This window comes from Episyrphus balteatus, chromosome 1, assembly GCF_945859705.1.
Source record: "Episyrphus balteatus chromosome 1, idEpiBalt1.1, whole genome shotgun sequence".
Taxonomy (NCBI): Eukaryota; Metazoa; Arthropoda; class Insecta; order Diptera; family Syrphidae; genus Episyrphus; species Episyrphus balteatus.
In genome coordinates this window covers 12,803,009-12,827,670 of record NC_079134.1, presented here as the reverse complement: position 1 = coordinate 12,827,670, position 24,662 = coordinate 12,803,009, and the positions used below count along the sequence as shown (strand labels likewise).

At 31.2% G+C, this 24,662-nt stretch overlaps 2 protein-coding genes across 2 annotated transcripts; both read left to right on the top strand.

Annotated features, from left to right (window-relative positions):
- The first annotated feature begins 1,861 nt into the window (after positions 1–1,861).
- On the top strand, positions 1,862–9,491 carry LOC129906450 (PI-PLC X domain-containing protein 1). The gene is made up of 3 exons (XM_055982233.1): positions 1,862–2,976; positions 8,805–9,078; positions 9,203–9,491. Exons 1-3 carry the CDS (start codon positions 2,058–2,060, stop codon positions 9,441–9,443), a joined length of 1,434 nt encoding a protein of 477 aa, XP_055838208.1. The 5' UTR covers positions 1,862–2,057; the 3' UTR covers positions 9,444–9,491.
- A 3,464-nt stretch (positions 9,492–12,955) lies between these two features.
- Positions 12,956–18,341, top strand: LOC129906488 (gastrula zinc finger protein XlCGF26.1). The gene is made up of 2 exons (XM_055982271.1): positions 12,956–13,436; positions 17,097–18,341. Exons 1-2 carry the CDS (start codon positions 12,969–12,971, stop codon positions 18,072–18,074), a joined length of 1,446 nt encoding a protein of 481 aa, XP_055838246.1. The 5' UTR covers positions 12,956–12,968; the 3' UTR covers positions 18,075–18,341.
- Positions 18,342–24,662: the final 6,321 nt, after the last annotated feature.

Sequence of the window (24,662 nt, the reverse complement as noted above, 5' to 3'; positions counted from 1 at the left end):
CGTTCATGATGCCACAACTTCGTCAGTTTTCTTCAGCTTTAGTTTTTCTTGATCTGACTAAATTTTCAACAGTGAGATAGCCTGATGGTTAAAAGGGATTGATGATTGATTCTACAACTCTTGGGTCACTAGGCAAGTAGTTGTAGGATGGATTCCCAGTAGGTGTCAATTTTTTTTTTTTTTTAATTAATTATTGCTTTTTTTTTCAAATATTGATTTAAAGATGTTTTATGATTTAAACCACTTAAACATAAGCCGTTTTACTTTTATTCTGAAATGATCGTCATCAACGCAAAGTAATTTCGAAAAATAGTTAAACGAAAGTGGTTTTTGTTGATTTTAAGTTGTTTTTTTCCTCGGTGTAAGTAGGTACTTCAGAGCGGCTGCATTATATCAACTCGCCAGTGAAATTTTAAAACACAAAAGACAGTCCAGTGAATGGAATGTAAGATAATAATAATCTTCATAATCAAACAATAAAATTAAAAAAAATTTTTTTTTGCGGTTTGACCTCTGGGGTCACTGAGGTGTATGCGTAACATTTTTTTTTTTTTAAATTCAATATTGAGGAGAAATACAAATAAAACGTTCATTTCAATAAATTTTGTATTTTGAATAATATAAAACAGTACATATGCAATATGCATATGAAATTAAAAACAAACTAATTGTTTTTAAGATTAGCAGTTGCAAATTTGTATAAGTTATTTTATTTATTGGTTCCTTTTAATCTTTAAAATTCGTTCAATTCTTTTCTTCTCTGTCCTCCTATAATTTAAAAAGTGGCACCCGATTTCTTGCTTAAAGCTGGATAAAGTTTATCAAATATAAAAGTTAAGCTTTTTTGAAATTCTGTAAAACAGTACTAATTTTAAAACCATGTAGGTAAGCAAAATTTCACAATAAAATATATAGAAAACATAAAAAAATTAATAAATCTTTTTCATAGTAACTTTTGATTTTCATTATTTTTTGCTCTGTTTTAGATTGAGGTTTAAGTTCATTATCTAAATCATTATAATGTCTCTATTTCCATTTCTGCAGTAAAAACTGACTTCCGCATAACAACTCATCGTCATCGTTTGCAACCCAACCTAACAGACTATAACTAAAATTGCTCCCGTGACGAGCACGTTTCAAGACCCTAATTTACTGGTTTATCTTATAATACAATACCCCCAGCTTACACCCACTTGTAGGTACTTCTTTAAACAGTTTAAACCAGTTCATTAACATAATTCTCGCCCAGCTTGAGCAGCAGCAGCAACATCCAATTGATTTAAAGTGCTAACATGCGTTCCATATAATAAACCACCGCTCATATCTACTTGATGGTAATTGAATTACTTCATACTTAGCGCATTCGAGGCAAGAAAGAAAAAACAAAAAAACCTAAAAGTCAACAACCACACAAAAGTAATATGTTGCTCGAAGGCATATAGATAGCTTTCGAAAAATTTAAAACCAAACTGAGAATAAATACATGTATGGTAGATATCTAAAAGTAGTCATTACAATGTTTACGGAATACAGATACCCAGTTAAAAAATCTAAACAAAGAGAAATCAAAACTAAAACAGAGAGTCTAATGCTTGACCAAAAAGATACACAGTATCTCTTAATCAAGGCAGATATCTGCCTTTGCAGTAAGCATTTTAACCACGGGGAGCATTAAGCACACGACATTGCAATCGCTCTGTTTCAAATCCTAATTTTACACTTCCGGGCACCACACATGCCTTTTACTGTTACAATTTGAAAATAACAATCTTGAAAATGTCCAACTTCCGGGAGAATAGAGCAATAAGCACCAAGCACAGAACTAACAAATCAAACAGAGCGCAGCTCTTACAGATTTCAAACTCTCAAGTCTCAGACACGTTCGAGCTTTCAACAGAATCGGACTGGCTGTCGTCGCGCAGCAAATTTCTCGTTCATTTATTTTTTCGTATTCAAACACTAGTCGGTATGACAGCTATATAGTTGTTATAAGCGAAAGTTATCATTGTAAAACAACTAATTTTCGATTTGTATTTATAAACAATTAAAAATTGATAATGGCAACCTTGGCCTATTTGTTTACACTTGTTGTCGTTTGTGTCAATTCAGTTGCATCGTCCGAATCGGCGGGGGATGTGCAACTTTGGCTGTCAATAAGTGCACAACAACGTCAGTTAGAAGTGTCATGGATAAATGCCAGATCTCATCCCGGCGATATGGTATTGATAACCAATCAAGAACCGTTAGCATTCGAAAAGGTCAAACTACAAATGACCACCGAAATGTTGGGTGAAAGTTTTGAGGGTAGTGGAAGTGGGGCAGGTGGAGGTTTAATACCTCAAATTGACACTTCACCAAAATCATTATTAGACGTAATCCCCCTAGACACTAGCAGCGGTGGCACTGACTCATCTCAATTTTATTGGATTAGCAATGGTGGGCAGGCAGATGTAGTCGCATTAGTGAGACCAGTTCAATCAAAACAATGGTTCACCACTCCGGTACGCTTTGATTACGGTCTGTCACAAAATGTGACAGCTTATACAAAATGCTATGGCTATTGGGCGAGTTATGTGGATAAAAATGGAACAATTTTGGCGAGTAATTGTATGCGGGCCTATCCAAAGTGGATGAATGAAATGAGATCTGTTGTGAGTGGATTGCGAATTAGAGATTTATTTATACCGGGCACACACGATTCGGGGTCATATCGGCCGAACTTCGCACCATCGAGAAGAGAAACTATTGTGACGAAGTATGCATTGACACAAGACGATGATATTCGGGGGCAATTGATGCATGGTGTAAGGTATTTGGATATTCGAGTGGGTTATTATAAGAATACACCAGATTTGTTTTATGTTAATCATGGAATAACGCGGCAGAGGCCGCTGTCGGAGGTGGTGGATCAAGTTATGGATTTTGTGCTGGAGACAAATGAAATTGTGATATTTGGAGTTAAGGAGTTTCCAGTGGGTGAGTTACCTTTAATCTTAAGATAATTTTATAATCAAGAAGTAAAATTTCTTAAAGCGTCATAACTCAGTCATATCTCAGAAAAAAACGAAATCTGAAAATGAGGATTTCATGATTTCTGAGGTTAGTCTATTCATTTTTCAATGAATTACTCATTCGGATGAACTAAGTACCATTTATCTGTTTCAATTATCAAGAAAATATAGTTTTCAAGTTCGTGATTTTGCTTTGTGTAATTAACTTTGTAATAGTGGAATAATCATAAAAGGAACATATGCCCTTATTGACATAATCTGTGTTGACAGAAGATTGTATAATGATACTTTGAAGTTTTAATATGGATAGCGCTTAATTAATCAGAAACTTCATGAATAAGGAATTACCTATTTATTAGGTCTCACATACCCCCACCATACTTACCCGATCTTTGGATACTTGTATAGAATGTAACAATGAAAATGCTAACGAAAAAATATCGTCGAGTATTCTGTCAAAGTCAAAATAAAAAAAAATAAAAATTAATTTAAAATCAAGAAAAATCAAAAGAAAACAATTTTAAAAGCAAGAAATAAATGAAATAAAAGTGAAAAAACCGTCAACACTGCTCTTGAAGTAAAAAAAAAAAATGCACAAGACAGCAAAAAAATAACTGACAAATGAGTGAAAGCTCTCCAATTTTTCGCTAGAGCTGCGTGCTGAAAAACGAAAAGCAAAACGAAATTTTTCGTTCAGGATTTCGCTAACGAAATTTTGTATGGAAAATTTCGTTTCGCATCAGCAGCGTACTCGGCTTGAGCAACATTTGTATGCGTATTTATGAATGTAAAACTTTAAATTTCAATATTTCGATCTAATTTGCAGATCATCAAAGCAGCAAAGTACGCAAACACACTACAAAACAAGAGTTAAAAAAAAAAACAAGAATAGAAAAGAAATATGAAAATTTAAACAAACTTTTTGAAATATTCGGAAATTTAAAAGGGTTGGGGTCGAAATTCTGTATGTGCCAAAATTCGGATTCCAAAATTCTGTATTTTAAAATTCTGTAAACTCAAAATACTGTATTTTAAAATTCTGTAAAATCAAAATTCTGACAAAATTCTGGATTTAAAAATTCTGTAAATGATGAAAAATATTGTTTTGATATTAAAAAAAAGTGCGCACTTTTTTTCATTTTCAAAACAATTTTTCTTTTATCATTTGCAGATTTTGGAGTTCAGATTTTTGAAACTTTTTTTTTGCAGAAAATGCTTTGAAGTAAAATGTCTCCCTAATTAATTTGCATATGACTTACAGCTTTTGCATTGAATTTGAATGACTAGGAATGTCATAGAACACCATAATACAGTTAATCGTGATCCAAAAATCTATTCATCTATAACACACATTCCTGGACTGAGTGAATCTTTAGCAAAAAAGTGAACAAAATTGTAAGAACAACTTATTTTTCATAGTCTGGCATGTCATTATACTACATGACATTGCTTGCAATTAAAAACGTTTAAAAAACTCAAAAAAGTTAGTTCCTAGTATTAACGAATTGAAGTTGATGAAGAATGTCACTAGTTCAACATAACCAAAATAATGGCGTTCAAATTGGGAGAGAAAAATAAATTGATATGATACTTTCAAAGCTCTTCATACAACAAAACATAAATTAAAATCTTTTATGGGCTAAACTGTACATTTTTATGGTACACTGTGGCGTATGAGCAACATTTTTGTGTACCCAAAAATGGATAACACACGTTCTTTTTTAATTTTGATAAGGTGAAGTTATATGTAGGTACTTTTTAAATATCTTATGCATGTACCAAAATGTTAAACTCACATTCAAAAGCATAAAATGAAGTAAGTGAAATCCGCACTCAAACTTTATATTTGCTAGATAAGATCTTTTATTTCGAGAGATGTTTGAAGCCTAGATCTTCCCCTTCAATTTGCCTAACAAAACTCAGAGTAGCTTTCTTACGATTCTTTAGAATTCAAAATTAAGGCACATAAAACTAGCTTTAAAAAGACATTTCTACTTCTTGCTGATTTTTTTTTTTGTTATCTCTAAAAATTATCAATGAAAGAGAATGTTTTAAGTGTTTAACCTTCTTCAGCGCCATAGAAGTTGAAATTAAAAAAAACCCTTTTAAAGAGGAAAGCTACTAAATAATGGCAATTTATGTTTAATTTGAAATGCAAATGCAAACACGCAAATTTTTTTTTGCCGTACGTTTCCCAACGTTATTTTGTTCTCAAAAGAAATCTTTTATAATCCAACAGCTTTCGCATTTTTTTTTATTTAAAGAAAATTTTATAAGCGATTATCTGAAAGCTTATAAGATTATGTATTTTGGATGCATTCGAAACTTTTGTACAGAAACTTAAGATATTCATTCACTACTAAATGGAACGCACGCTCTTCTTCTTCAGAAACGAATAGTTTACTCGACTATAAGACAAATAAAAACAAAGGCTGCTCATTTGATGCCAAGGAACTTTGTTTTAGATTCTGATGAACTTTCGCCACAAAATGGAATAAAGGCAAATAAATGATATTATTATGGGTCCAGAAGCTCAATAAAAATCATGTGTACAATTCACACGTGGTAGAAGTGAAACCTCAAATCATTTTTCTTGCAACTACCTTTTTTTTATTCCATCACCTTTAAATCCATTTTTTTATATGAGAACAATAAATGTTATATCTGAAAGCTTATTGTTTCAGCTCCAAATATTTGTATCGATTATGCCTATCCAATACTACAAAAAGAGCTAGGATTTTTTGAGCCCAATCAGTTTTCATCAAAAAAGCAACAACATCAATCTTTTTTCTCTTCTAACACCAATAAATCCATATTTTTAAATGACAACTTAGGTATAATAAATTTTTCATTGTCTGAAAGCTAATTATTTTCACCTTTTATATGACGCTTCAATCATTATTCTAACATGTCTACCTCTACAGTAAGAATTTTTTAAAGCCAACAATGTCGAAACTTCAAACAGAGATTACGGTACTTCCTACACTGGTGGCTGGTTATCGGCAACAGATATCCACAGGTGTTTTGAGGTATTTTTCAAGTTTTTCAATTTAAGATTGTGTAACTTGGAAGGTAATATTATAAGCATGCGTAATAAAAGATATAACGCGTTGAGAAAAAGAACATCTTTTCACTGTTATCACAGGATTTTGAATATGAAATTAATTGAAATTTTGCACAATTATAGTTTATTTAATTACCTATCTACAGCATAAATTTCATTCATCTATCTATTGAAACAAGAAAGTTATCAATCAATTGATTTTTCCTGTCGCTTTTTCGTTTCATCGTGTTTCAAATCACTACGGTTGTCCTTTAGGTATGATTGAAGATGGTGCGCATGCAATAAATAACGATTTGGATAGTATTTCGACCTGGTCTGAAGAAAATGGATTGTTTTTGAACCCTTTAAAAACAAAATGCTTGGTTATTAGCAAAAAGGTGTTGGATCTTTCCTACTTTCCTGACATTAATCTTAAAGGTTCAAAAATAAACTATGTTGAAAAAGCAAAAAATTTAGGAATAGTGTTTAATAGAACCCTTACATGGAATGACCACATTAATTCTACAATTGGCAAAGTTTATGGTGTTTTAGAGCCCCCGCACACTACAGACTTTCTATCGGTCGATAGTTTAGTCGGGTTGGGCTCCTAGTGTGCGCACAGGCAGCCAACTAAACAGTCGCGTCGCTAGGAAACATTTTAGTTTGAAGGCAATTGTGTAGCAAAACAAACTTTTTTTTCGATCAAACAAACTTTTTCATCGGCCGATACTTAATCGTTGTAGTGTGCGCACTCTCATATATTTTCATTCTGATTAAGAGACCGACTAAACTGTTGGCCGATAGAAAATTTGTAGTGTGCGGGGGCTCTTAAGGAAACTTTGGATGTCTCATAATTACACTCCACAAAAAATACGTATGTTGCTGGCAAAAACGCTCATACTTCCCATTCTTTCTTACGGTTGTGAAGTTTTTAGAAATTGCGATGCATCTAGCAAGAGAAAACTTAATGTTGCGTTCAATAATACCGTGCGTTATGTGTTTAATCTGAGACGATTTGATCGTGTTTCAAACTATTCGAAGTTAATTTTAAATATGCCATTTGATCACCTCCTTGCCTATAGGGCATTGGTTTTACTTTCGAATGTGATTGAAACTCGTCAACCTAGTTATTTGTTTGATAAGCTACGCTTTGGATCCTCTAGCAGATCTCATCAACTCATTTATCCACGATTTACATGCTTAACATCTGAGCGACAATTCCTAGTTAGCTCTATTCGCCTATGGAATTCTCTACCAGGGCAAATACGGAGGTGCGGCGGGACTGAGAGATTCAGGATCGAGCTTAAAGCTCACTACTCTAATTAATATATTTTTTTTTTTTCTTCTTCTTTCATATATTAAAAAAACATAAATGGAGATGTATGTTAAAAAACTTAAAAACTTATACATTTTTGAAAATTATTATTATTATTGTTATAAATTATAATTGTTTAATATTTTTTCAATTTCGCTTTTATTTTTTGTAATTTTTAATTTATTATATTTGTATACTGTTATATTGTCATAAACGTATATTATGTTCTATAGCTCAACTCAATCAAATTTTTAAGCTTCACTTGCTATAAGATAATTTAAGTCTTAATGTGTAAGCATTTAATCGAAATAAAACTAAACTAAAACTAAACTAAACGGTACTAAAGAAGTTTTCACTTCAAACAAAAAAAAACAAAAATGGCCTTCACTTCAAATGAGCATAATTCTTGGTTTTCCTTGACCAATGTTTTAAAGTAGATTTAAAGATTTAATAGTTATAGGGTTTAACTATTTGAAAATTTGCGTAAATCACTGTACAGTAGAGTAAGGCCTATACGGTTAATATGGATAGTACGAAAAAATTCAAATTAGTTATACACAACGTGTAATTATTGTTGAATGTGAAAACTTGCTTATAATTTCATCCGAAAATCGCCATTTGAGTTTTCATCTATGGAACTTTTCAGTCCCTTGATAAATGAAAAAAATTATTATTTCTAGGAATAAATTAGGTATAAATATCGATTAATATTGCATTTTAAATAGGTACACAAGTACAGCATGTTACAAACTTATGTGATTTACACGCTTTCATTTGTGTAATTTAATTGGACTTATTAAAAAGTAAAAATTCGTTCACCATTGTTTATTGTTGCCCATTTTGTTAAAAACATTATTCTATTCGTTTCAATATTACAGATAAATAACTTTAGTCATTATGGGTGGGAACAATAAATTTTATTATTACTCTCTGATGTCAGAATTTAATTGGTGTAGAATGTAGATAAATAGTAATTAGCGACGATTTGTTTATTCAAAAACTATAAGCAAACAGAGATTGAGTAAATCGTATCTCTTTTTGAATTGAATGAAATTATGGGAATGTTTGATTTTTCTAAACTTGATTTAATTAATTTTATTTATGTTTTTGATTTCATGACTTAAATCTGTATTCTGGACATGATCCATAGTCGACATTTTATGATAATTATCAACAAATTTGCATAAAGTAAATTGCTATACAGAGCAGGTACACAGCAATATTTGCTGTGAAGTTATCATTATTTAAGAAGAGCAAACAATTTTGCATCTTATTTGACTTTGCATTTAGATACACCAAGAAAAGTGATTTGGGTCAATGGACCAACAACACTTTTAATTGAAAAATTTGAATGCTTAAGAATCTTTTGTCTCTCATTTTTAGGTTCCCTTAAACAATTTGTATTTATTTTTTTTTGTTTTTATATTTTTTAAAGGTTTTGGAAAAACGCTCGGTGTCCATCGTTTACTGGTTTCATATTTGAAAAATCGTTTTGGCCAATTACTGGTGACACCTAATGTATCTTGGCAAGTCTTTCTCGGCGATGTCTGGAGAATGAATCAAAACATTTTCCTCGCCTACGACCATGGACCAACGTTGTGGGAATTTTCAGAAATTTTATTTGGTCCAATTGAACAGCGATGGGGAGATGTTCGCACATGGCCACGTCTTGAGAAGCATTTAATTTCAATCAATGAATATGATAGAATGTAAGTAAAAAAAATAAAATACATGCATCATGTTTGTCATTTCTTTTTATGCAAACAAATTAATTTCGATTTTATTGAAATAAATTGCAATGTTTAATTTTTTTTTTCATACTTTATATAACAGGAGACTATCAAGTCGTCCAGTTGCTGATATGGCAGAATTGACGCCTGATACTTGGGGTGTTATAACTGACAAATATGGTGGATTACGCAAAATGGCCGATGAGGTTAATTGGCGAATAACTGATTTATATCGCGATCGATTGGGTGAGCATGCAAATATTGTTGCAGCTGATTTTATTCGTGGAACGTGTTTGGTTGAAATTGCTATGGAATTGAATAAGAAAAAAGTTATAAATAGATGACTTTATGAGAAAAATGATTATTATTAAAAAACTGAGAAAATATGAAAATGATGTTTATTTTAATTGAAAATATTTCTAACATGGTAAGTAGATATGTATGTATAAAAATATGTTTTCTTTTCCAGAACTCACTTGTATGCACTAAAAGTAATCTAGAATGCGTTTAAAAAAAATTTCAATTAGGTAGTTAAGTTAAGTCAATGAGGAAAAATCTGAATATAAAAAATATAAGGTAGCGAATCTTTAGTTTTTTGGGGCTTCTGTTATTTTAAGATACGAGTAGCTTTCATTATGTCGGAAACGATTTGTTGAAAAGAAATTTTGAAGGACCTTAAGAAAGAAAACTTAATTATCATTCTTTCTCTCAAAAATCTATTTTCATTCTAACCAAGGAGATATCTTTTTTTTCGTGCAGTAAATAAAGCTTAAATTTTCAATTTTTAAAACAGTGTGTGGTAAGTAGTGACCTTTAAATATAAGATAAAGATCTTTAATGGAATGTAAAATGTGTCCGACATATACTCTACTGAATTATGGTAAAATTTCAAAAGAACTTAATTTCTTAATTGCAAATTGGTTTTTGGCCTTATCAGAGGCCATATTATCAGCCAACTAATAATATGCTAAGAGTACATGCATAAATTGTTATTTAATATTAGACATTTGATTACAAACATTTCTCACTGCTGTGTTGATGGTGTATACAAAATTGATATCACGAACATAAAATAAATATTAGTTTTTAAAGAATTTTTTTTTTAATAAATATATAAATGGTACAAATTTAAAAAAAAATATTTTATTTGGTCTGTTAATGCAAAAACGAGAAAGTGCAAAAATTATAGAAACACTTTTAAAAACAGATTCAGTCAATTTGATTTTGCTATAGCGAAGAATAATTCTTGCACGTGTACTGAAAAATGCATAAGGGACGACATTTCATGTGAAAAGTTTCGTCTGACCTCTACATAAGGTTTATTTCGTTTAGCAAATTATTTTAAATTAAAGATACACATACACCCCAGTGACCGTTTTACTACCGGTGAGACAGAACCAAATTACCGATATAGCTTTGTTGAGTGTTTTTAGCTTTTCAAAATTCTGCAAGCATTTATTTGAAAAAAAAAAAAAAAAAATATACTTATCGGTCAAAATCATGGGAGTGGGAAATTTCATGGTTCGAATTATAAAAAAAAACTCCACTTTGGTTTATTGTAAAAATTCCATGCTCAAATCTTGGGCAACGGACACACCAAAAAAAAGTATATTTTTCATTTTGCCAACGAACACCAAAAGTAGTACTAAACGAACGTTCCCCGAAATGGTGGTGATTTCCTTTAAACGACTGTATAGCGGCCTAGAAAAAATACACTCATAGAAAAAATAACTACATATTTTAATAGTTAAAACCGGAATAACTATTTTAAATAGTCATTATTGACTATTTAAATAGTCACATATAACTATTTCAATAGTAAAAGTTGACTATTTAATAGGGGATCCGGTCAAAATTCTGGCTTCAAAATTCTGCTTTTCAAAATTCTGCTTTTTTTAGCAAAAATTCTGTTTTTCAAAATTCGGCTTTTTTTCTATTCTGCTTTTCAAAATTCTGCCAGCATTATATTTGAACAAAAAAAATTCTGCCAATTCTGTTTTTTTTAATCGCATAGCGCATATGCTAAAGAAAAATACATTCATTAATGTAATTTAACATTGGTACTTTCGTAAATACTTTTTGTTTAAATGTCGCAAATATTTTTTAAAATGCATAAATACTGAATTTCTTTAAAAAAAAATCTATATTCTAATTGGAACCGATGTTGTTGGATACAAAATATTCCTTTTGTTATTCAATTTTTTAAATAGTCATCTTTATATTTGATAAATAAATAAATTTTTAATTATTTTCGGAAGTGCTTAATATTAAAAACCTTTTTTTTTTAATTTTTTAAAATTTATTCATTTATAAAACAATAATTAATATGCATTCAAAGAATGTGAAATTATAAAGGTAGGTAATCAAATTAGCGATCATTTTTCAAGAAGATGATTTTACTGAATTCTGCACAAAATTAAAAAAGGGTTTGGAAAATGTTAAAAAGCGCGCACTATTTAACATTTTCCAAAACCTTTTTTAATTTTGTGCAGAATTTTGAAAAACAGAATTTTGAAAGGCAGAATTTTGAAAGCAGAATTTTGTAAAGTAGAATTTTGAAAGCAGAATTTTGACAAAAGAATTTTGACCCCGACAGAATTTTGACCCCAACCCATTTAATAGTTAATTTGGAGAATACGAGTACTTCGATTGACTATGAAAATAGAAACAAATAACCATTTTTTTAAACTATCCAGATATTAGGTAAATATTTTTTCTCTGAGTGTATCCATTTGAAAGACGATTGATAAATTATATTTATTTCATTTCTATAAAAAATATGTTTTATGGATCTCTTAAATACGCCTAGACTGTAATTGATTTTTTAAAATTTTTTTCCACATTTTTTTTATAAGAGTTTATATTCCAGCCATACTTGGATAGGCTATTAAAAAAAAGAATAATTGATATCCTTATATTTCGAACTTTGAGAAGCTTTTTCTCGGAAACTAAAGGAGCTTTTTAAAAAAAAATTTCACAAATCAATAGCTCTATATTCTATACCTCCAGAATTTCTTTCTTTTGTTCTATTTCATATAGGACCCAAAAGCATACAACCTAAAGGGAAATGGACTTGACCCATATTATTCTTAACGTCTCATATGTGGGTAAAACTAAATTAATTATTCAGAAACTTAAAACGTTCGCGGAAAGCGTTCTCTTTGTAGCATTTGTGTCAATTTTAATAATTAAAGTGACAATATAAATTTTAATAACAATTCAAATAATCTAGAAATATTGTTAAAAAAAATTAATTGAAAAAAGAAATTAAAACGTGATGTTTTAAACAAAATCATTTTTTAATTTTTTATCTTAAATTGCAAATCGAAATATTTTTGAGATTATGCTGTAGGGTCCTCGATCATTTCAATTTTGACATTCTTTATCTATGTCTTTTATCCGTACAAAAAAAACCTGCAACAAGAACAAAAAATAAATGCAGTCCATGTGCATTAACATATTTTACTAGTTATTTCCAAACGAATGAAAATAGAACCAAACGCACATAATAAGAGTACATAGTTCAGTTTATTTAACAACACTTTTAATGTTCCTTGTATTTATTTTGAATTCGTTGCTTAAAGATGTCTTTTTAATAACACATGCACAAAAATATTATTTTGTAAACGCCAACGGTTTGAAAATAACGTGTTTGATTTTAAAAATAATTTTAAAATATAACGACCGGATATAAGCATTCTGTTTAAAGCTTCAAAATTATCCATACTTATTGAAAAAATATCACCAGATGGCACTACCTATCGTTTAGAAGAAAAAAATGTAAACAAAAACTGACAGTACGCCATTATTGTTTTTGTTTTCATTTCACAAATTTCTTCACCAAATTTCTCATAAAAAACAAACCAACGATGTATCAAGAAATTCCAATAAAATTCGAATCCAAAGTCTCAAAATACCTCGATGACCAACGAAAAACTGGAACATTCTGCGACTTAAAAATTGAACTCCAATCTGGCATCTCAGCCTGGGGTCATTTCTGTGTTATTGGAGCTCAAAGTGAATTCATTGGCGGTCGTCATTTCTTACAAAAATCTTTACAATTCTCCATTCACAATCCGTTGAAAATAAAAATACACAATTTCTCATGCACTGAATGTTTACAAACAATCATTGATTTCTTTTATCAAGATGTTGTGTCTATTAATCAAGACCATGAAGATCATTTCAAGAAATTAGCCAAGATTCTTTCGGTGAAAGAACTTTTAAAAGTCTTTTGCATTGAAGAAGGAAAAGAAGACGAACAAGAGACACCAAAACAAGGTGATGTCAATGTTGTCATTGAGAATCTCTTTGAGGAGAAACAGAATTATTTTAAGGTAAGATCTTTGCAAATAAGTAGTTCATTCAGTCAGTATAGCCACATTAATAGTACAGCATAAATTTATTTAATATGTTTTATTATTTACAATTAATTAAATATCATATTTTGTGTTCTGGAGTGTCTATACATTTTGAATCTAAAGTTACAATTATTTCTCAAAGAATAAAGCAGGGCATCTTATACGTATTGCAAGTTAGATGTAAGATACTTCGGCATCATATCGTCGAGACAACGCAAAAACCGCGAATCTGCATTTTTTTGAAATTTTCACTTTAATGCGTCATTTTACTTGTTATCAGCCTTTCTATTCACTGCGTCGATCCCAGTCCTCTATCTGTTGCCTAAAAGCCTTAACTTTCAATTTGCAAAAGTTTCCAAAGCTCTGAACCCGTTTTTCTCAAAACTACAACTTTGCAGATTCGTGGTTTTGGCTTTGTGACCACGATATTGTATTTCATTTTAAAAAACAAACATCAGAACATTCAGTATAATTACGGTGACCATATTTCTGGAAGCGAAACCCGGGAAAATATTGGTTTTTCAAAAAAAAATTTAATTTTTTTAAAATGAGTTTTCATAATTTTTCCTTATTATGATATCAAGAGTTCCTAAACGATTTTATGGGAGCGTTTTTGTTAAAATCATTTAAGTCGTTTACGAAATCAGAAATCAAGAAAATGGTTTTATTGTTAATAACTTCTAAAATTATATTTTTTTAATCAAAAACGGAAGATCTGTTTCTTAACATTTTAATTTTATTTTAAATGATTTTGAAATTGTATGATCTTAAACACAACTTTTAACATATCCTTAAAAGTTTTGAAATTTATCTGGATTCTTTACTCTTCCATATTTATGTTGTTCTTTATTCGAAAACATTTTTCCTGGTGTAGCAACCTGACAAACAAAAGATGATACTAAATAATTGAAGAACAAATATAAGAAAAAAAGCCTAGTCATAAGGCGAAACGAAAATGTTCATACAAAACCAGCACAATGAAATCGTAAACGAAAATTTTGCTTTTTGTTGCACAATACGAAATTCTTACCTGTGCTAGAATATATGGAGAGTTTTCAATCGTTTGTCACTTCCATTTATTTGGCTTGGCAATTTTTCTTGCAGCAAAAGTTTTTTGACTTTGGAGACTTAGAAAAATTTTCGCTTTGCTTCAGCAGGGTACAAGGTCTTAATGCTTTATGCGAAAAATTAGAAAAATTTCAACTTCCAACCACTGTTTTCTTACTTTCCCTTCAAAGTATTTAAAATATTGAATACAAAAATCAGAGAATGTGCAAATTTCTTAAATAAAAACCCGGGACAAGCTGTAGAAATACGGGACAGTCCCGGATAAGCCGGATGGTCACCATAAGTATAATGCACTGCTACACATATTGCCATTTAAGGCAAGATAACATCAAGACTGTAGGTGTTCGAAAAACTTGTTATAGTTCCATCGTTCTATTTTGCAGAATCTGAAGACGTTTGATTTCATCATTGGTTCCTAGGAATAAAATTGTTGAACAAATTCATTTAAGAAAACCAATTTTTTTTATATATAACCACTCATATACATAACGGCGTCATCAGAAAAAAAGTTTTGCAATAATTTAATGAGTTCGGGATATCATTTATATACATATATAAGAAATAATAAAGGACCCAAAATTGTTCCTTGTGGTACACCAAAATTTGTAAATTTTGAACTAGATAGTTCATAGTAACAAAAGTTTTCTGGGATCAATTTGTTAAATATGTTTTGAACCACTCAAGTTCAATACCATGTACACCGTATTTCTCCAGTTTTTTTTTAACTAATATCATTCTGTCAATTGTTTCGAACGCTCTTTGAAAATCTAAAAATAACGCAACTATCTTATATCCATCATAAACAAGTTGTTTAAAAGTTATAATCAGCCAGTTTAATGATGCTTCACATGAATGTCCCGGACGAAATCTGGATTAGTTTTCTATAAGCTGATTGTTTATCTCAATAAATTTATAATTATTGTTCATAAGCGCACTTTTACACAATATTTTCCAGTATCGGCATCATATTGATAGGCCTACATTTTTGACATAATTTAGAACCCGCCTCTTTGGGGATCGAAATTATTTATTGATTCTTTGAGATTCTTTGGAAATTCACCACCAAAGAAAGATTCATTAATGGTATAAACTAAAATTGGTCTTATAGTGTCAAAAGATTCGATAATTATTTTCATGTTCAAATTAAAAGTACTTTTTTTTTATTTTACATGTGGATTTTAAATTAAGAAAATTAATTGTTTTAAATTTAAATACATTTTGGGTGTTTGAAATGAGACTTAAATGAACGGAATTATTTTTAATCGGAATCGAATCACCAATACTGTTTATACTTAATATGAACAAAGAATTGAACTTGTTTGCTATTAGTTTACGGCCATTCCAAAGTAACGGAGAAAACATATTGACCTTGTTTCCAGTTTATCTCGTTGAAGAAGCAAATTTTTTTTTCTTGAAACTTAGTAGGTCTTAAGGGCTCATGATAAAGTTGATGTTCTAGAAAAACTAACTAAACGTAGCCAAATTATACACGGATAAAGCGGTAACGGAGAAGACGCGTACAAATCTTCTCCGTTACCGTCTTTTTCTGTTAATAATTCAGCTATTTTGAATAAGTTTTTCTTGAAACTTCTAGAACTTTATAATGAGCCCTTAAGACCTACCAAGTTTCAAAAAAAAAGATTGCTTATTCAACGAGATACACTGGATAATAAGCGTGAAAATGGCTTAAAAATGCAAATGGAATGGCCGTTTATTACACCGGCACACAAAAAAAAAAAGTGTCATGTACCAAGAATCAGACCTATCTTTCTATATGTTTTTTTTGACCCGCTGAATCCGAATTTCAAGTCCTTTTGGCCCCATCACCCTCCAGTTTTGAGCTGTGAGTGCATTTTGTTTGAATTTTTATGACTTTTTTGGAGTTTTTTGCATTTTTCTCAAAACTGAAGGGTGACCGGGCAAAACGGACTTGAAATTCGAATTCAGCGTGCCCAAAAACATATAGAAAGATAGGTCTGCTTCCTAGTACATGAAACTTTTTTTTTGTGTGCCGGGGATGACAGCGACATGTCGCGACAGCGCTAGCACACAAAAAAAAAGTTGTATGAACCAGGAACCAGACCTATCTTTCTATATGTTTTTGGGACCGCTGAATCCGAATTTCAAGTCCGTTTTGCCCGGTCACCCTCCAGTTTTGAGAAAAGTGTAAAAAAGACCCCAAAAAAGTAAAAAAACTTTCTTTTTTGAGTTTTTTTTGCATATTACTCAAAACTGGAGGGTGACAGGGCCAAACGGACTTGAAATTCGGATTCAGCGGGTCAAAAAACACATAGAAATATAGGTCTGGTTCCTGGTACATGACACTTTTTTTTTTGTGTGCCGGTGTTATTATTTTCTAAACTGTTATTAAACTCAACTTCATAGATTTCTTTTTTTTTATTTTTTTGTCCACCACATAGATTTTTGATCACTAGACAATTGAATTCTATTGCATATGAAGTGTTTTTTTGCGTTTTGTAATTTATTTTTATACAGATTTCGAATATGTTTATACATTGATCATTCTGTTTTACTATTTATTATACTAGCTCATTGAAAACATTCTAGGTCCGGAATCCCAAAGCTGTCAATAATGGAGCTCATAGCAAAATCAACTATTGCATCGGTTGTGACTTTAAATGCTACAAAGTCCAAGAGATGGTTGATCACATGACAACCTGTTCTGTATCCAATCTCACTTGTTGTCTTTGTGAGGTTGGATTCTTCTCAAACAAAGACTTCGATGAGCATCTCAGGAAACATGTCGACTCAAAACCATTCTTTTGTTTTGAATGCGATTCGAGATTCCTCACAAAAACCGCTCTTAATGTCCATCATCCCAAACATTCTATTGAAACTCCATACGTTTGTCCTCATTGCTCCAAAGGTTTCAAATGGAAACAGGGCCTAACCAGTCACTTGCAGATCCACAAAAAAGAAAAAGAGATGCTCTGTGATGTGTGTGGTTACAGTACAACTCACATGAAAGCCTTAAAGTCCCACAAATTGACTCATACTGGGGAACTCTTTAAATGCACCTACCCAGATTGTACACACACAACAAATCGAAAAGAGAATCTTAAAATTCACATGGATACCCACAAACAGGAGCGTCCGTTTGTCTGTGAGGTGTGCGGGTACAAATTCAGTCAGAATAAGAATTTGAAACGCCACGCTTTGAAGCACGCTGAAAACACAAAGCGACATAAGTGTCAATTGTGTGATTTTGATACTCATCGATCGGATAAGTTGAAGGAACATGTTCAGAGGATTCATACGGAGAAGGCTGTCCAATTGGAACTTCCAGAAACAGTGGCGAATTCATTTGAGTTGAAAACTGGTCTGGATGATTTTCCACTTCCTGATTTGCGGAAGGAGGTTGTAAAGAAGGTTCCAGTTAAGAGAAAGCCAAGAAAGAAACCCGAGTTTGTTAAACCTAAGAAACCGAGGAAACTCAAGCCAAAAGCTGAGGAAGTAAATCAGCAGGAATGTGTAAAGGAGAATGCCTCGAGAACGAACACAGTCGCAGTAAAGGAAGGAGTTTGAATCGAAGAAGTGTGAAGGCTAGTGTGGCCTTACCAGATGACACCTTATTCGAACAAAGAATAGAGACTATACGGGGACATGATTAAATGACATCCCGATCCAGATGAAGATGTGTGTTCTAATTTGGACTCCCTAGGAACAAGAAACAGCAACTGATCAGTAGCGTACCAGACAAAATTTTGAAGGGCGCTCACCGGTAAATTTTTTCAGCAATTTGTTTGTTTGTATTCCTTTTGTTTAGGCTAATAAAATAAATTAAGTCAGAAATTTTTTGTCCTCTAGAGAACTTTTTGTCAACAAAACGAGACGTCTCATTTTTTTATGGAGCCAGTGCTCCAGTACTCAAACAATTTGAGTACCAAATAAAAGATCCAAAATAGTATCTGATTTTAATATGTTTTTCTACGTTCAGAATTTTTCATATTATAGCTTTTAAACATTTTCAAAAATAATAGTTATATTTGATGATATTTATTCAAATATTTATTTAGTAAAATTCTTTTTATAGCCAAGAAATAATAATGAGGTTTTTTCATTTTTTATGTAAATAAGTTCTGAAAACTTAAATTTAAAGGACCATATTCATAGACGCTGTCTTAGTTGCTACCAGTGGTGTAACTAGCCCTTTGTAGGCCCTGTATCCACATTTTCTTGGAGGCCCCTTTCATCTCCTAGACTTGGATACAGCCTTAAGCCTTAACAACATTGATTGGTTCGAAAAGCGAAAATTTGCAAACGCATTTTTTGCAGAAATTTGAAAAAAAAAACAAGACCGAAATGCAATGCTGAAACCTCGATTTTGCAGCTGGATTAGTTTTCTACAAAATCAGGAATGTAAGCGATTCATTTCGGTCTAGGTTACTTCAAAATCTGCAAAAAAAAATTTAAATTTTGCAAAACGCTAAAATCCTTGTTAAATTTAACCCATCGAAACATGTTAACGTTAGTAAGATTCTGGATTTTGAAATTCTTATTTAATTACTTGTGTCAACTCATCAAAAGAGCGCTTCGTTATGTTCCTGCCTTTATTTCTGAAAACATGTCTCACTTCCATGAGACATGTCCAATGACAAATGTCTTATGAGTAATCTCATGAGAAATGTCTCTTGAGAAATGTCTCTTGAGAAATGTCTCTTGAGAAATATCTTATGGGACATGTCTCATGATAAATGTCTCATGATAAATGTCTCTCGATAAATGTCTCACGATAAATGTCTCGCGATACATGTCTCACGATAAATGTCTCACGATAAATGTCTCGATAAATGTCTCTCGATAAATGTCTCTCGATAAATGTCTCACGATAAATGTCTCTCGATAAATGTCTCTCGATAAATGTCTCACGATAAATGTCTCGCGATAAATGTCGCTCGATAAATGTCTCATGATAAATGTCTCGCGATGAATGTCCCGCGGTAAATGTCTCTCGATAAATGTCGCTCGATAAATGTCGCTCGATAAATGTCTCTCGATAAATGTCTCTCGATAAATGTGCCCTTGATTATGAAAGTGGACTAAGTCACATAGAGACATAGACATAGATAAAAGTCGATAGATAAATGTCGATAGATAAATGTGGATAGATAAATGTGGATAGATAAATGTGGATAGATAAATGTCGATAAATAAATGTCGATAGATATATGTGGATGGATAAATGTGGATAGATAAATGTGGATAGATAAATATGGATAGATAAATGTGGATAGATAAATGTGGATAGATATATGTGGATCGATAAATGTGGATAGATATATGTGGATCGATAAATGTGGATAGATAAATGTGGATCGATAAATGTGGATAGATAAATGTGGATCGATAAATGTGGATCGATAAATGTGGATAGATAAATGTCGATCGATATATGTGGATCGATAAACGTCGATAGATAAATGTGGATAGATAAATGTGGATAGATAAATATGGATAGATAAATGTGGATAGATAAATGTGGATAGATATATGTGGATCGATAAATGTGGATAGATATATGTGGATCGATAAATGTGGATAGATAAATGTGGATCGATAAATGTGGATAGATAAATGTGGATCGATAAATGTGGATCGATAAATGTGGATAGATAAATGTGGATAGATAAATGTGGATCGATAAATGTCGATAGATAAATGTGGATAGATATATGTGGATCGATAAATGTGGATAGATAAATGTGGATCGATAAATGTGGATAGATAAATGTCTCTCGATAAATGTCTCTCGATAAATGTGCCCTTGATTATGAAAGTGGACTAAGTCACATAGAGACATAGACATAGATAAAAGTCGATAGATAAATGTCGATAGATAAATGTGGATAGATAAAAGTCGATAGATAAATGTGGATAGATATATGTGGATCGATAAATGTGGATAGATATATGTGGATCGATAAATGTGGATAGATAAATGTGGATCGATAAATGTGGATAGATAAATGTGGATAGATAAATATGGATAGATAAATGTGGATAGATAAATGTGGATAGATATATGTGGATCGATAAATGTGGATAGATATATGTGGATCGATAAATGTGGATAGATAAATGTGGATCGATAAATGTGGATAGATAAATGTGGATCGATAAATGTGGATCGATAAATGTGGATAGATAAATGTGGATAGATAAATGTGGATCGATAAATGTCGATAGATAAATGTGGATAGATATATGTGGATCGATAAATGTGGATAGATAAATGTGGATCGATAAATGTGGATAGATAAATGTGGATAGATAAATGTGGATAGATATATGTGGATCGATAAATGTGGATAGATAAATGTGGATCGATAAATGTGGATAGATAAATGTGGATCGATAAATGTGGATCGATAAATGTGGATCGATAAATGTCGATAGATAAATGTCGATAGATAAATGTCGATAGATAAATATCGATAGATAAATGTGGATAGATATATGTGGATCGATAAATGTGGATAGATAAATGTGGATCGATAAATGTGGATAGATAAATGTGGATCGATAAATGTGGATAGATAAATGTCGATAAATAAATGTCGATAGATATATGTGGATGGATAAATGTGGATAGATAAATGTGGATAGATAAATGTGAATAGATAAATGTGGATAGATAAATGTGGATAGATAAATGTGGATAGATAAATGTGGATAGATAAATGTCGATAAATAAATGTCGATAGATATATGTGGATGGATAAATGTGGATAGATAAATGTGGATAGATAAATGTGGATAGATAAATGTGGATAGATATATGTGGATCGATAAATGTGGATAGATAAATGTGGATCGATAAATGTGGATAGATAAATGTGGATCGATATATGTGGATCGATAAATGTGGATCGATAAATGTGGATAGATATATGTGGATCGATAAATGTGGATAGATATATGTGGATGGATAAATGTGGATCGATAAATGTGGATAGATAAATGTGGATAGATAAATGTGGATAGATAAATGTGGATAGATAAATGTCGATAAATAAATGTCGATAGATATATGTGGATGGATAAATGTGGATAGATAAATGTGGATAGATAAATGTGGATAGATAAATGTGGATAGATATATGTGGATCGATAAATGTGGATAGATAAATGTGGATCGATAAATGTGGATAGATAAATGTGGATCGATAAATGTGGATCGATAAATGTGGATCGATAAATGTCGATAGATAAATGTCGATAGATAAATGTCGATAGATAAATATCGATAGATAAATGTGGATAGATATATGTGGATCGATAAATGTGGATCGATAAATGTGGATAGATATATGTGGATCGATAAATGTGGATAGATATATGTGGATGGATAAATGTGGATCGATAAATGTGGATAGATAAATGTGGATAGATAAATGTGGATCGATAAATGTCGATAGATAAATGTGGATAGATAAATGTGGATAGATAAATGTGGATAGATAAAAGTCGATAGATAAATGTCGATAGATAAATGTCGATAGATAAATGTGGATAGATATATGTGGATCGATAAATGTGGATAGATAAATGTGGATCGATAAATGTCGATAGATAAATGTCGATAGATAAATGTCGATAGATAAATGTGGATAGATATATGTGGATCGATAAATGTGGATCGATAAATGTCGATAGATATATGCGGATCGATAAATGTGGATAGATAAATGTGGATAGATAAATGTGGATAGATAAATGTGGATAGATAAATGTCGATAGATAAATGTCGATAGATAAATGTGGATAGATATATGTGGATCGATAAATGTGGATAGATAAATGTGGATCGATAAATGTGGATCGATAAATGTGGATCGATAAATGTGGATAGATAAATGTGGATCGATAAATGTGGATAGATAAATGTGGATAGATAAATGTCGATAGATAAATGTGGATAGATAAATGTGGATAGATAAATGTCGATAGATAAATGTCGATAGATATATGTGGATCGATAAATGTCGATAGATAAATGTGGATCGATAAATGTGGATCGATAAATGTGGATCGATAAATGTGGATTGATAAATGTGGATAGATAAATGTCGATAGATAAATGTGGATCGATAAATGTCGATAGATATATGCGGATCGATAAATGTGGATAGATAAATGTGGATAGATAAATGTGGATAGATAAATGTCGATAGATAAATGTCGATAGATAAATGTGGACATTTATCGATCCACATTTATCGATCCACTTATATCCATCCACATTTATCGATCCACATTTATTTTTCCACATTTATCGATCCACATATATCTATCCACATTTATCGATCCACATTTATCTATCCACATTTATCGATCTACATATATCTATCCACATTTATCTATCGACATTTATCTATCGACTTTTATCTAACGACTTTTATCTATCCACATTTATCTATCGACGTTTATCGATCCACATATATCTATCGACATTTATCTATCCACATTTATCGATCCACATTTATCTATCGACATTTATCGATCCACATATATCTATCGACATTTATCTATCCACATTTATCTATCCACATTTATCTATCCACATTTATCTATCCACATTTATCTATCCACATTTATCGATCCGCATATATCTATCGACATTTATCAATCCACATATATCTATCGACATTTATCTATGCACATTATCTATCGACATTTGTCTATCCACATTTATCGATCCACATTTATCTATCCACATTTATCGATCCACATATATCTATCGACATTTATCGATCCACATATCTATCCACATTTATCGATCCTCATTTATCTATCCACATTTATCGATCCACATTTATCTATCCACATTTATCGATCCACATATATCTATCGACATTTATCTATCGACATTTGAGGCTATGAGAACAATAGTGGCGTAAGCCACAAAAAGGAAGTTTTGAGCTACGAGTGATTTAAGATACAGGGTTTTTCAAAACAACACTTTTTTGAGTGCCATCTTGTTCTGAGTGTATCAAGCTGCATAAATCTATTTTTGTAATAAAGTAAATATATTAAGAGACCAAGTTTTTATGAAAAACTCATTTTTGAAAAAAAATCGGTTACGCCACTATTGCTCTCATAGCCTCATTTATCTATCGACATTTATCGATCCACATTTATCTATCTAGAGACATTTATCTATCGACATTTATCTATTGAAATTTATCTATCCACATTTATCTATCGGCATTTATCTATCCACATTTATCTAGAGACATTTATCTATCCACATTTGCTTTTCTGAAGTAAAAAAAATACTATAGGTCGTTTCAAATCAAAAGTCCTGACTCTGATGTCGTTTTCGATTGGAAACACTCAAGGATTCACTCATTCTGAAATCCAATAAAACAGTTTAAATCGCTTCCACTCAATTCATTTTTTTTTTGTGTTTGTGTATTTTTCTTTGAAATTTCAAATGTCAAATATTCATATTAATTTATTTTTCTTTCAAAAAAAATCTTTAAAATTGTTCAAAAATGTTAATGCTGAAGAAATTAATGGTGAAGTTGGCTTCCAAAATATTTTAAGTAAATTTGAAAATTAATTAAAAAATTTATTTCGGAAAACAATAATTTATTTCAAAAAATAAAAAAAAACATTGATTGAGTGATTAATTTGACTTTCAAATATTCAAGTGTTAGTGCTTTTTGAGTGAATTCCGATTTTAAATCGAGAAGAGAATTTCTCTTCTGAGAAGCGTTTTGGCTGTCATATTCGTGTGAATAAAACACTTTCAGAAGGCTTCTGAATGATTCCGGACGCTTCCGGAGAGCCAATCGAAAACGACATGAGTTTATTTTCTCCCTTCCAATAAAATTGAGAACAAATAAACAAGAAACTCAATTTTATTGGCTCATTTCCACAAATCAACTAAAAAATAACAACAAATCATGCTTGTTTGAATGAAAGAAATGCCAGAGAAAAAAATAAACACTCGAAAAATCTGAATTTGTTTATTAATGATTTCTATGGTGACGACTCCAAAATAATTGAAAAATAAAAATAAAATATTAACTGCCCATTTATACAAAGATTTGAATAGAATTTTAAGTTATGAATTGCTATAATATAAAGTCGACATTTCTGGTACAT